The sequence below is a fragment of the Corapipo altera genome, unplaced genomic scaffold (assembly GCF_003945725.1).
Source record: "Corapipo altera isolate COAL_440 unplaced genomic scaffold, ASM394572v1 69, whole genome shotgun sequence".
Taxonomy (NCBI): domain Eukaryota; kingdom Metazoa; phylum Chordata; class Aves; order Passeriformes; family Pipridae; genus Corapipo; species Corapipo altera.
Genome location: NW_020884908.1, coordinates 1,030,313 through 1,041,971, shown reverse-complemented (window position 1 = coordinate 1,041,971; position 11,659 = coordinate 1,030,313). Strand labels below are relative to the sequence as shown.

At 39.2% G+C, this 11,659-nt stretch overlaps 1 protein-coding gene across 1 annotated transcript; it reads left to right on the top strand.

Moving 5' to 3' along the window:
* The first annotated feature begins 407 nt into the window (after positions 1-407).
* On the top strand, positions 408-11,142 carry ELMOD2 (ELMO domain containing 2). The gene is made up of 8 exons (XM_027652683.1): positions 408-610; positions 1,774-1,802; positions 2,417-2,511; positions 3,293-3,422; positions 4,383-4,516; positions 5,095-5,163; positions 6,199-6,332; positions 6,749-11,142. The coding sequence occupies exons 1-8, from the start codon at positions 466-468 to the stop codon at positions 6,904-6,906; spliced, it is 894 nt and encodes a 297-aa protein (XP_027508484.1). The 5' UTR covers positions 408-465; the 3' UTR covers positions 6,907-11,142.
* The last annotated feature ends 517 nt before the right edge of the window (positions 11,143-11,659 follow it).

Sequence of the window (11,659 nt, the reverse complement as noted above, 5' to 3'; positions counted from 1 at the left end):
GGGGCGCTCGATTTGTGGAATTCCACCGGGGGCGCGCAGGGTTGAACGAAGTAATCAATGTCTCTCTGGAGTGTGTAACTACTGGCTTGTCGGACACCGGGTGAGGAACCCGACCTTTGCCGACAACAGTGGCAGCCCCGGGAGGGGCAGCGCTCCCCGCCCGGCGGGGCAGGAGGCGGGCGGGCGCCGGGCAAGGGAGAAGGAGAGGCAGCCCCGCGGGGCCGAAAGGGAACCATCTTCCCAACCGGCACTTCCGCCCCGCGATCACTTCCAGGTCGGGAGGGCGGGTTCCGGCGGGGAATGCGGGGACCGGCCGGGCGCCGCCGGGTCCCCGCCGCGCCGTGAGGGGCCCGCAGCGCCCCGGCCGCGAGGGGGCGCCGGGCGGGCTGAGGGGCCCCGGGCAGCGGCTCCCCCGGGCACGGCGCGCTCGGCCCCCGCCAGGCGCGGGGCTGCCGCCCGCGCAAGATGTGGGGGCGCCTCTGGGGGTTCCTGTACGACAAATACTTTCGGTTCTGGCTGAAGTGGGTCCTGCGGCTGCTGACCGGGAAGTGCGAGCTGCAGCGCGTCCTGGGCGGCGCCGCGGCGGGGGCGCGGCGGACGCTGAGCGTAGGTAATGGAGGGGCCGGGGCCGGGGCCGGGCCGGAGCTGCGGGAGCGCCGCGAACAGCAGCGGAACCGCGGAGTCGTTTAGGCTGGAAGAGACCTCCGAGCGCAACCACTGAACCCCACCACTGAACCACTAAACCCCGCCACTGAGCCGTGTCCCCAAGCGCCACATCTACACGTCTTTCAAATACCTCCCGGGATGGCGACTCAGCCACTTGCCCGGGCAGCCTGTCCCGGTGCCTGACAACCCTTTCAGTGAAGGCGTTTTTCCTTATTTCCAACCGAAGCCTCCTCTAGGGTTGGATATAACGACCTGAGGCCGTTTCCTCCTGTCTCTTGTTCCCTGGGAGGAGAGACCGACTCCTCACCTGGCCACAACCTCCTTCCAGGGAATTGTCCCCTCCCAGCCCTCTGGTCTCCAATAGCTGGGAACCAGTGCCTGTCCCGAGTGCTCTGTGCATCCCCTGCGTTGTGTGTTCACTCCTCCCTTCATTTTAAATGAGAATTTTAAATCAGAATGCCAGAGCTAGTTTCCTTGCACGCTCGCTAAGGTAATTCCAGTGTCTTGCAAAAAAATGAATCAAAAATCGTATCTTTTCCCCCAGTCTTCCCATCGCTTTGTATATGTTTTTACCCACTAAAAAACTCAGACAGATGTATGTAAATGCATTTTTTTGGGAGTGAGGGAGGAAGAGTGATTTAACGTAGAATTCTGCTAATGCAGAATTTTGATCTGAAATAGCAATGGCAAGTTAAGAAACTACGTAACGTTTTTGTGGTTTCACAATAGCTTGAAGAAGTGACCTTTACACTTCCTTATTATTCAGTAATAAACAGAAAACAATTTCTGAAAATAGAAACACGTTGAGACATATTTTTGTTTTGACACCTTTTCAAATTTGTCTTTGTTTTGTACACTTAATTGATGTTTTAAAAAAATGCGAGTCTATTTTCAGCATTGTACTCGAGGGTTATAAAAACAAAAACCTATGTAAATTAAGACCTTCAGTTACCTGATAGCTCTTCATTTTAAGATTGAGTAATTTTTTATTATATGTGTTAAAGGGATGCAAAATCTTATAACACTTATATGCTGGAAGAACACCTATTGTCAATTATTTAAAATACTTCAATTTAACTGTGACGTCTTCTTTTTTTTGTATTGTAGAACATTCACTGGAATCATCAAAGAATAAGGTAAGAGATTCCAGGGATGAAACCTTAATAAAACCTTGTTTCAGAGAGAGATCTCTGGAAAAGAACATGTGCATTTACTTTTTGAGAGTGGAGCACTGTAGAGGAATAAAAGGCAAAGAGGAGAGAACAGCATTTTGAGTTCTATGCTTGGGTTAGTTAAGGTTTCTCCAAAATAACCCCATATGCCTTCAAATGTTTATTTCCATTGAAACCTCAGCTTGGTTAGCTCTGTGTCTCCTAATTCTGAAGCATTACTTCCTTGGCTGCATTTGTTTCAATTGCATTAGGAAGAACATGTTTCAGTTCAGCAGTTGAAAGCAAACAAGAACCTAGACTAAGCAACTCTCCAGCTTTTCATTTATTCTTTATGGAACTCCTGGATAAACACTGTTGTCTACAGTCTGAAAAATTTACAAATTATGCTTTTATGTAATTATTGCAGATCTTTTATATGCAATTTGAGCCAATTTATTGTAAACAATTGCAGTGAATTGACTCTTGTCCTTTTATAGTGAATAATATATACATGGCAGATATACAGAAGCTGAGAAATAATAATGAGTTCGATGATTTCTGCATTTCTTTTGAAGTCATTTGCTGTGTTTAATTCCTAGGTTTTAAGAAATGCTGTACATGTTGAAGAAGCTGAAGTGGAGAAGTGTGTCAGAGATGTAATGAAAGAAAAGAGAATCGAACAGAGGGATACAGAGTATGTCTGGAAACTGGACATAAGTTCTTCATGGCTGATAACTCTCACTTCTTAAGCATGTTCTTGCAGTTGCTTAATCTTATGCAATATTTAAGCCATTCAACACAAGTATTTAGAATGAAATTAGAAAATAAGGTGTGGTTGTGTCCTCATCAGTTCTAAAAAATAAATTGCAAAGTTTTAATTGACATGGATTTGGGATTACTGCATCTCTATTTTGCAAGCCCCTTCTGTTACTCCATATTTGTAACTAATATGATTATTGCATAGATTGATTACAAGAGCTGTGTAATTGCTTGGATACATTTGAGAGAGCACAGTGATGCCTGATGAATGTTTGCATTTATTTGCATAAGTAATTAGCAAATAAGAGGGGAATATTGTGAACAGTCAAAATTTTAGAGTTTAATGAAGTGCTTCTTTGAAAGTTTGACTTTAAGACTCACAAAAAATTTAGGGGTAGGTGAAGGTACAGGGGTCAGGATGATATATGGGGTTTTCTTGTGTCATAGCAGATTTTAGCTAATTTTGATTTATTTTTCTTCTAAGAGAGCCTGACTGCAGCACTGGAATGGGCTAGGGATTTTTAAAGTATGTGAGATCCATGGCAGTGTACTTAATGAATATGCTATAGTTTGAAAGATAAACATAAAGCACTTCCTAATTTTAGTATTTACATTGCATTAACATAAGAAAGGTCTTCTCTGGTAGTTCAAGCTGGAATTTATGGCTAATTAGGCCTGTTTAATAGCTTCTCTGTGGTGTTTTGTTATTATTTCAGGTTTAAGGCAAATCTGCATATATCCTTACTGCAGATATCAGGTTATAAAAAACTGTATTTGAATGTGGAAAACCTAAGGAAGGTCCCATATGATTCGGAAAATGAAGAACACGAGGAACAGTTAATTGAGGTGAAATAATTTTTTAAATACAAAAGCTGTTTGTTTGGGTTTTTTTCCCCTCCAGGTAGAACACCTTGAATGAACTTGTTGGTAGTATTCTTAGCAGCTGGCCTATTTAAAGCTCTTTTCTACTTATAAACTGCTAAGCCATTATAGGAGTGACACATTAAAATACAACTTCAAAGCAAAACAGATTAGTAAACTAGAGTTACTTGCACTGGAATTATTTTATGTGAAATCAGACAACAACAGCAACAGGTAAGTAGCAAAATAGGTTTCTAATGGGTCACTGAATGCTACGAAAAAGATATTCAGCCTTATGCATGTGTGTAACTTTGTAAACCAGTCATTACTGAATTAAAAAAAAGTATTTTCTTATTACTGCATCCCTGTCAATGTCAAAGACAATGGTTTAATGCTGGAAGATAAAGATTATCAGTAATGTATTTTAGGCAACTATAAATAATAGCAACCAAATAACATATTGGTTATTTTAAAAAGCTTGAGGCTTTTTAAAATAGCTTCTACTGTGCAAATATATTAGTGTGTTGTTTTCTTAGCACTTCTTAATTATCTCAACTTGCTATGCAATAACATTATGTTATGCTATGCATAACATTGGCATGTTATGTATTCACTGAGAATTTGTATTTCAGTTTATAGCTGTCCTATCACAAAATGATACATAATTTCTAAGGTGAAACAAGTATTTGTTTCTTTAGTGTTGTTACAGTCTCTTTGTCTGTGAAGGGAAAGTATCAGATTTAATGTTAAATGCAGTAATTTTTGTCATTTCTGAAGTAAGCCATTGTGGCACGACTCCAGATTGCCACTAACAGAAAAGAACAGCGTGCAGATTGCGTCCTGGTCCCTGGGGAGGGGTTTCTAACATGCAGCAGCAAGTGTTCTGAATTATGTGGCTTTGAATGCTGTAGCAGCTGTGTGTAACATGGAAGCATATTTGTGCAGCTCTGGAATTTGCTGATGCCTCACGAGAATCTGAAGGCCCGAATCAGCAAGCAGTGGTGTGACATCGGCTTCCAAGGCGATGATCCCAAAACAGACTTCAGAGGAATGGGTCTGCTGGGCTTAGTGAATCTGGTGTAAGTGAAAAGAAGTATTTAATTTCTTTTGTAACTAGTTTTCAATATCTGTGTATTTTCTCTAGTTACTGCCATCTCTAATAAAAACGGAATAGAAGCAAATAGAAACCATTACGTTCTAAATAAGCCAACATTTCTAGCAACTGCACATCTGTAAACATGTGGCTGGGTAAAGTCAACAAGAGAGGGAAGGGGCAGAAATTTGCCCAAGACACCTTATCTTTTGTTGTCATCTGATAGATTTGGTAGGTTGTAACTAACTTGTCAAAAGCTTTAAAAATTCACAAATTAATTATTGCAAAGAAAACCAGATAAGTTTACATATCTTTGCTAAGCTAATCTGTGGACTGGGGTGAACTTCATATTTGATGTTCAGATCACAATGGTTTTTGGGTTTTTTTTTTACAGTATTAGTTCATGCTGAGTATAACTTAATTTGCTACCTTTTCCTTGGCTTTCATTATGTGCCACTTTTCATTAGGGAGTAGTATTCAGCTTTAGTTTAGAGCTACATATTTTAATGTTGAACACAATTATATGAACTTAAACCAATGAAAGATCCTGTTTCACACTGCCAGGTATTTCAGTAAGCATTACACCAACGAAGCTCGGCAGATCCTTTCTCGTTCAAATCACCCAAAGTTGGGGTAAGTCACTGTATGATTTTTTTCTGGCTTGTTCTGTGTAAGAGCTCATGTGATGCATGCCAAGTATGTGTCCAGAAAATTAAGAAGATAATATTTTTGGGTTTTTTCCATTAAAGAATAAAAAAAAAGGACCAAAATAGAAAGGTGTGAGAAACCGAACACTGAAATCAATTTTGGGGCGGGGAACTATGTGCAGCTTTTTTTTTATTTTAAACGGATTTGCTGGGACAAAAATGTTGCAAAATACTGTCTTTGGTTAACACAGTGAATGCATTTAACATCATAGTTAGCTTTATTTCTAATAGGCTTAGATTAGATTTAGAAATTAATACTTATTTTTTGCCTTTTACTGATCATGTGTTGGGATGGTAGAGATTCTCTCTTAAGGTCCTCTTTTTTGCTAGGTTTCTGTACTGTAATAAGTATATTCAAACAGATGTTTTGTTCAAATTTAACTTAGTTTTTGAAAGCTTTGCATATTTAAACATTTTACAGGGAAAATATACTCTAAGACCAGTTAGATAAAATAATCTGATCTATCTAGTCCCCTGTTAACTCAGTGACCTACCAAGAGCAGGAGACCTTCATGACTTTGATTCTAAATAATATTACCCTGTGTAACTAGGTCCTGAATAGGATATCTGAGACTTTTTGCTCAATTAAATCACCATACAATTTACACAAATGAACTAATTTTTATTTTTCCTTCTTTCAAAACCACTTTAACTGTTCTTTAAGAATCTCTGTTATGCTTTCTCTACCATGCAACAAAAAACCAGATTTTTTTCAGCTTGAAGAGCAGGTTGCAACAGCCATTCCATTTATACTGTAACTACATTTTGGACATGCAATTTTTAATATTCCAGCAGATCTAAGGATTTCAAATGAGCAAGTTGAGGTCAATGTTGATGGCCTTTCCATCTCAATACTGCCCAAAAATTGACTCTTACAGGTATCCTAAAGCAAACTGTTTCAGGGGAGCTTTTAAGACTTCCAGTCCATAAGGTAAAACGAGCCCCATGATTTGTGTTGCAGATATTCCTATGCAATAGTTGGGATCAATCTGACAGAAATGGCATACAGCTTGCTCAAGAATGGTGCTTTAAAGTCTCATCTGTACAACATGGTGGCTGGATTGCCCCAGATGGAGCACTTCCATCAGTTTTACTGTAAGTATTCTCAGCTCCTTTAGTACAGACTACCAAGGGGAGGCTTACAACATGGAGTTTAGGTTTTGGAGTGCACTTCCACTCTTCTCTCATTAGCCAGAGCGAGCTGTGTGTCTTTTTCTTCTTGGATTGGTGTTGGAAATGCACCTGATGCTTAAACATTGGACTAGAGAAATGTACATTTAAGGGATAATTTGTGTGGCTTTCTGTATATTAGAGACTGCTGTTAGAAAACTCAATATTTGCAAATTTAATTATTTTTATTAATTATTACAGTATCCAAAAGCTTGCTGTAGCACAGGATAGGACAGTCCTTGTTTTAAGGGATGTCTAAGGGATCATTCTAGGACTAGCTAGATCAAGGCAGGAAACTTTGGAGGTAATTTTTGCAGATCTGTATTTTATTTTCTTCACAGGTTATCTAGTTTATGAGTTTGACAAGTTCTGGTTTGAAGAAGAACCAGAAAGCATTATGCACTTCAACCAGTACAGAGAGAAATTCCATGAAAAAGTTAAGGGACTTCTACTGGATTGCAACGTGATACTCACCTTACAAAATACAAAGAAACCATAACTCCTCTGCAGAATTTGAGGTTCTGCATCAAAAATTGAATGATGCATTTGGATTGAAGTCTTGTGTGTTTCACCAAAAACTGTTTAACAATAGAACCTTTTTTTACATTAAAAAAAAAAATTAGCAAAATTCAGTTAAGAAAGCTTGTACAATCAACCTCTGTTTACAGGTATTTATATGCTATTCTCCAAAGGGCAGCTTTTTAAGAAGGAAGTTAAACAAAAACCAGCCAACCAACCAACACAAAAACCAACCCATAAATCTCAAAAGCCTCTGGATCACTTGCTTTCACTTTTTTATTTCTTGATGCAGGAACATGAAGCAGGTATTTATGCTGCATCATGTTTTCTATGAATAGGTTTCACAGTTAATTATCTTTTAAAAGACAGTTTAAATTCAACTTTTCAACTTTGAACTTAAATTCCAACTTTTTAATCTAATAGTTCAAGTTAAGTTTGAGTTGTAGATAAAATTCCCCTGGTTTTAGACTTCTTGTGTTCTTGTTCCATTACATGTCATTATCATTCACTAATCAATGATAAATTTTTCTGTAATTAAGAGGTGCATGGAGGGGACATATTAGTCATTTATAATTTTGGAGAAGAGGCTTAATCCATCACCATACTGATGTACTTACTAGAAGTTACTTCTGGCTAAGGAAGTTTTTTATCTGTGGATTTGTACCAGCCACTTCCTATGCTTGGAAGAAATTTAGTTTGCAAAACAAACAAAAGGAACCACAAGTCATCAGCATGAGGATAAGATTCTCAGGCTAAAGCTACTCTTTCTAAAAGTATTCCTACTGTAAAAATTTTTGATTCTTTATAATCTGACTTCAGATGCTCAGGATGATTGACTTTGTATCTGTTGTCAGCCCTTTCTTCTAGCAGGTAATGGGGTATTCTTAGTGGGAAGTACAAGAGATCTAGTTTAGCCCTTTTATAAATTTTAAAGAAAAACTTTTACTGCAGCTGCAGTCCTTATTTTGTGAAATTAAATTCACATCTGAGTACTAGCCTCTAACAGAGATGTGTTTTCCATGGAAGGGTGCAACTTTGATGTGTTCCTTAACCTTACCATCCTCAGACAATCTAGTCAATAGGACTTCTTGTCTATATTGTGACTAATTATTGCTTAGAGCAACTTTAAATGGATTTGGCATGACCATCATTTCATTTTCTAAGAACTACTATTAAATAAGTGCCTTCTGCTTTTTTCAATGTCTTTTATTTTGATTCTGTAACGAGATCACAGCCTTAGAAACTTGATTTATTTGAGAAAAATTCTTTCACAAGGTACCTAAATAGCTCACAGTGGCACAAAATTTGTATGCTAATACAAGCTTTCATGACTTTATTTTTTTTTTTAAATCATCTCAGGTAAACTAGTTGTAGTCAGTGACTAGTCATGAAGAGATTCCTGAAGAATACAAGCATTGAACATGAGAAGGAAAAAAAAAAAAGAGACAAATCCCTTTTTCTAATGAGTATTGTTACACTACATAAGTATGAAATATATTATAATATGTGGTACTGTGTCTCTTAGAGATCATCAAAACCCAATTAGACTTGGCCTTAAGCAGCCTGTTCTGAGGGACCCTGCTTTGGGCTGGAGATTGGACTTTGTGATCTTCAGAGGTGCCTTCCCACCTCAGCAGTTCTGTGAGTCTGTATTGTGTAACTAGTGACTTGTTGCACTGCATCCACCCACATGCTCTTGATCCCTTAAATGTTGGTCATCTCTTGCTTGTGGGAAAGCTCCTGGATCAGGGTAGACAGTACATGTGTAGGAGGAGGTAACACAGTTCTGTTTTCTTTTTATGGTACTTTAGGTGTAGATGAGAGTGTAACAAGTTTAATGTGTGCAGGGCAGAGAAGGGCTCATCTCACCTGGGTTGGGTTGGATGCTGTTCCACTTGATAAAAAAAAAAAAAAAAAGGAAAAGCACTGTGAAGATGCTCAGAGGGAGAGTATTTACGGTTATGCCCTGGCTTGTAAACCAAACAGTTAAACTGACCACATTAGATACAAACTGACCATGGGAAGCCCAGTTCTTTTGCTACTTCCAGGTACTTGGATCCTGCAGTTCTCACCCCTGAAAAGCTGAGATCCTGTGGAGAGCATTCTGCGATTCAGGTCCTGCAGTGAAGCTCTGTTTCTCTGGCCCTTGCAGACATTGGACATGCCTAAAATCTGAGGAAGGAAGTGGAAAGTAGACTCATTCCAAGTATGCTTTCTAGCCTCAGCTTCTGTTGAGTTTATCTCCATTAATAACTTTTGCTACTGCTTGTAGATCTCCTTTGCAAGCAACACGAGTGACTGAATTTCAGAGGTGACCCCAGTATGTTTAGCAGCAGCAGGAAAGGAGATCCTATTCTTTTATTTTCATCTACTGCTTTCTAGCTAGCAACAAAGCTGCTTGAGACACCTCTCTAAACACTACCCGAGCTAGGTTTGCAAGCTCTATTTTATTTGGCAACAGTTGCAAAAATAATCTACACCCTTGTCTTTCCAGCACTGAAACTTTAACTTGTTCACTGGGAGACTGACATTTGACTATTGCTGGGGCTTCTAAAGCCCAACCACGGAGTTTCAGATTTCCTATCACACAGCAGAGGTGTTTTAGTGTAGGATGTAGATAGAGTTTAGTGTGAGATGCATCTCTGTTTAGTTTTTTTTCTTTTTAAATCAATGAGTGACCTGGGACTAAACTGTGGCAGTATACAAGGGGAAAAAGTAAACCCAGCCATCATCAGTGAGTGAGACATGTGGGAATACATTAGTTTGCATGTTGTAATTAAGGTGAATGTTTATGTTAGGCTCCAGCACACCTTCCCACTAAAGACTTAGAATTTGCATGCCCAGTAATTCTGTCTAGGAGTCACTCACTATATGTAGACTAGTACTGGGTGTCCCTGTTTGCACCAGTGGTAGGCTAATTGTATTATGGTGGTAGGTAGAAGACATATGGAAAAAGGTAAAATTGTGTTTAGGGAAGGGAAGAACGATGCTTTACTAGTCAGCGCCAATTTATGCCAACTCTGTAGTAGAGTGACAATCCTGAGGTTATGGAAGATTGGAAACAGAGGTAGGCCACCTTTCTGCAAGGTTTATATAATCAATTTGTTCAGCATCAGAATTTGTTGCTCACAGGTTATTCTGAGAGTCTTAAAAACTTGCTAAATTCTCTTATTTATTAACCGTCACGCTTCTAAGTACATACTGCCTTTTCAGAATTTGTAAGTGCTGTTAGTTTTCTAACTTGCTGCCTCTTTAAAGCATTCACTCTGTGAAAGCTTGTATGCAACAGTCATTTAAGAAAAAAATTCTAAAACTTAAGACAAGGTGGTTCTCTAAATTTTTTGTCGTTCCTGTAGCAACTGTTTAACAAACTACCTCCACTTTTGTTGTTTAATGTATGCTTGAAACGTGGTACCACTCTACGAACAAAATAATCTGAAGATAAGTAGTTTACCACAAGCAAAAGTAAAATCTAGTCTTTCACTAAGTAAACCCTTTGCTTCATAAGTAACCAACTTGACTGGAAAGTGATCTGAAGACAGTGCTACTTAGGAGGAAAGAAAATGAGAATGTTTTTAAACTGGTTGTGCTTCTGTCATCTGATACAGCCATGTAAAGGATAGGGTGTTTTGTCCTAAAGGACAACTGGAAAAGGGGCCAATTTAAACACCTCAGATAAACAGTTTTGGATTTTCACTCTTTGAAAAACAAAACCAAAACCATGCAAACAAGCAATTAGACACGCACAAAGCCCCAAGCAGTGGTTTTCCAGACCTTCCATCCCAGTTTAAAATAAAACTTTATGAAAAAATTACTTAGCTTTGTTTTAGGAATTATCATAATGAAAAAGTTTGTATTGAGTTAGGTGGGCAGTCAGTATTCTTGAAAATACTGCTAGTGAATGCGTGGTGAAAGATGTAACCTGTGATTTCTTTCTGTCATACTTGTTTGTGTTGCTGTAGTACAATGTTGACTAATTTTTGGACTGATGTTTCTTGTGCCAGTCTAGATACTGTCTTTCTTTCTCTAGGGAATTAAAAACAACCCAGCCCAAGACAGCTTGTGGGCAGTTTCTTCTTATCACACTGTGCTTAGATAGCTGCATACTAATAGGAATCCCTGTTTACCATGATATAAAAGCAATAATGTAAACTGTGATGTCTGTGTAATAGAGATGTTTACAATGGTAGCAAATAAAGAACGGGTTATTCCAAAATATTGTCAGCATTAGTGTGTTTGGCCTGCTAGAAAATATAAGAGCTTTCACTTAGCTGTGCTCTCTGTTCATGCACCTGCACTGGGATGTGAGAGAAGGCTTTTTCCTAGCTTTTTTTTTTTCTTTCCCTCCCCTCTCCACTCCCCTCCAGCTCCAAGAACTTGTTCAGAGGTCTCTGGTTCTTATACCGGGCTTGCATTTGTGCCTAGGAAAGTAGGCATTGTTAGGAAATAATACTACAGCACCAACTGTTGAAATGGCGGGCAGCAGAACATCTGTGTGCATGGAAGCTGACCTGGAAAACACAACAACAGCTGGAACAAAGGCCAGCTGGCTCACACACACCTCCTAGTTTTTAGATCAGCATCCAAGATACGTACCTTAAATCAAACACAAGAAGAAAGGAGTAAGATTTAAATCTGACTGTGAGATTCACACAGAAAGTGTTTTTACCTCTCAAGGTGAGTCTGATACCACAGACAAACGCACTTACACCCAAGTCCACTTGGTATCTTAC

What these genes read in the sequence shown, in the direction of transcription:
- ELMOD2 (XM_027652683.1), top strand. Translation starts at nt 466, where the DNA reads ATGTGGGGGCGCCTCTGGGGGTTCCTGTACGACAAATACTTTCGGTTC. An exon ending in GCGGCGGACGCTGAGCGTAG is followed by an intron (nt 611 to 1,773) that starts GTAATGGAGGGG and finishes TTTGTATTGTAG; the next exon opens with AACATTCACTGGAATCATCA. An exon ending in TCAAATCACCCAAAGTTGGG is followed by an intron (nt 5,164 to 6,198) that starts GTAAGTCACTGT and finishes TTTGTGTTGCAG; the next exon opens with ATATTCCTATGCAATAGTTG.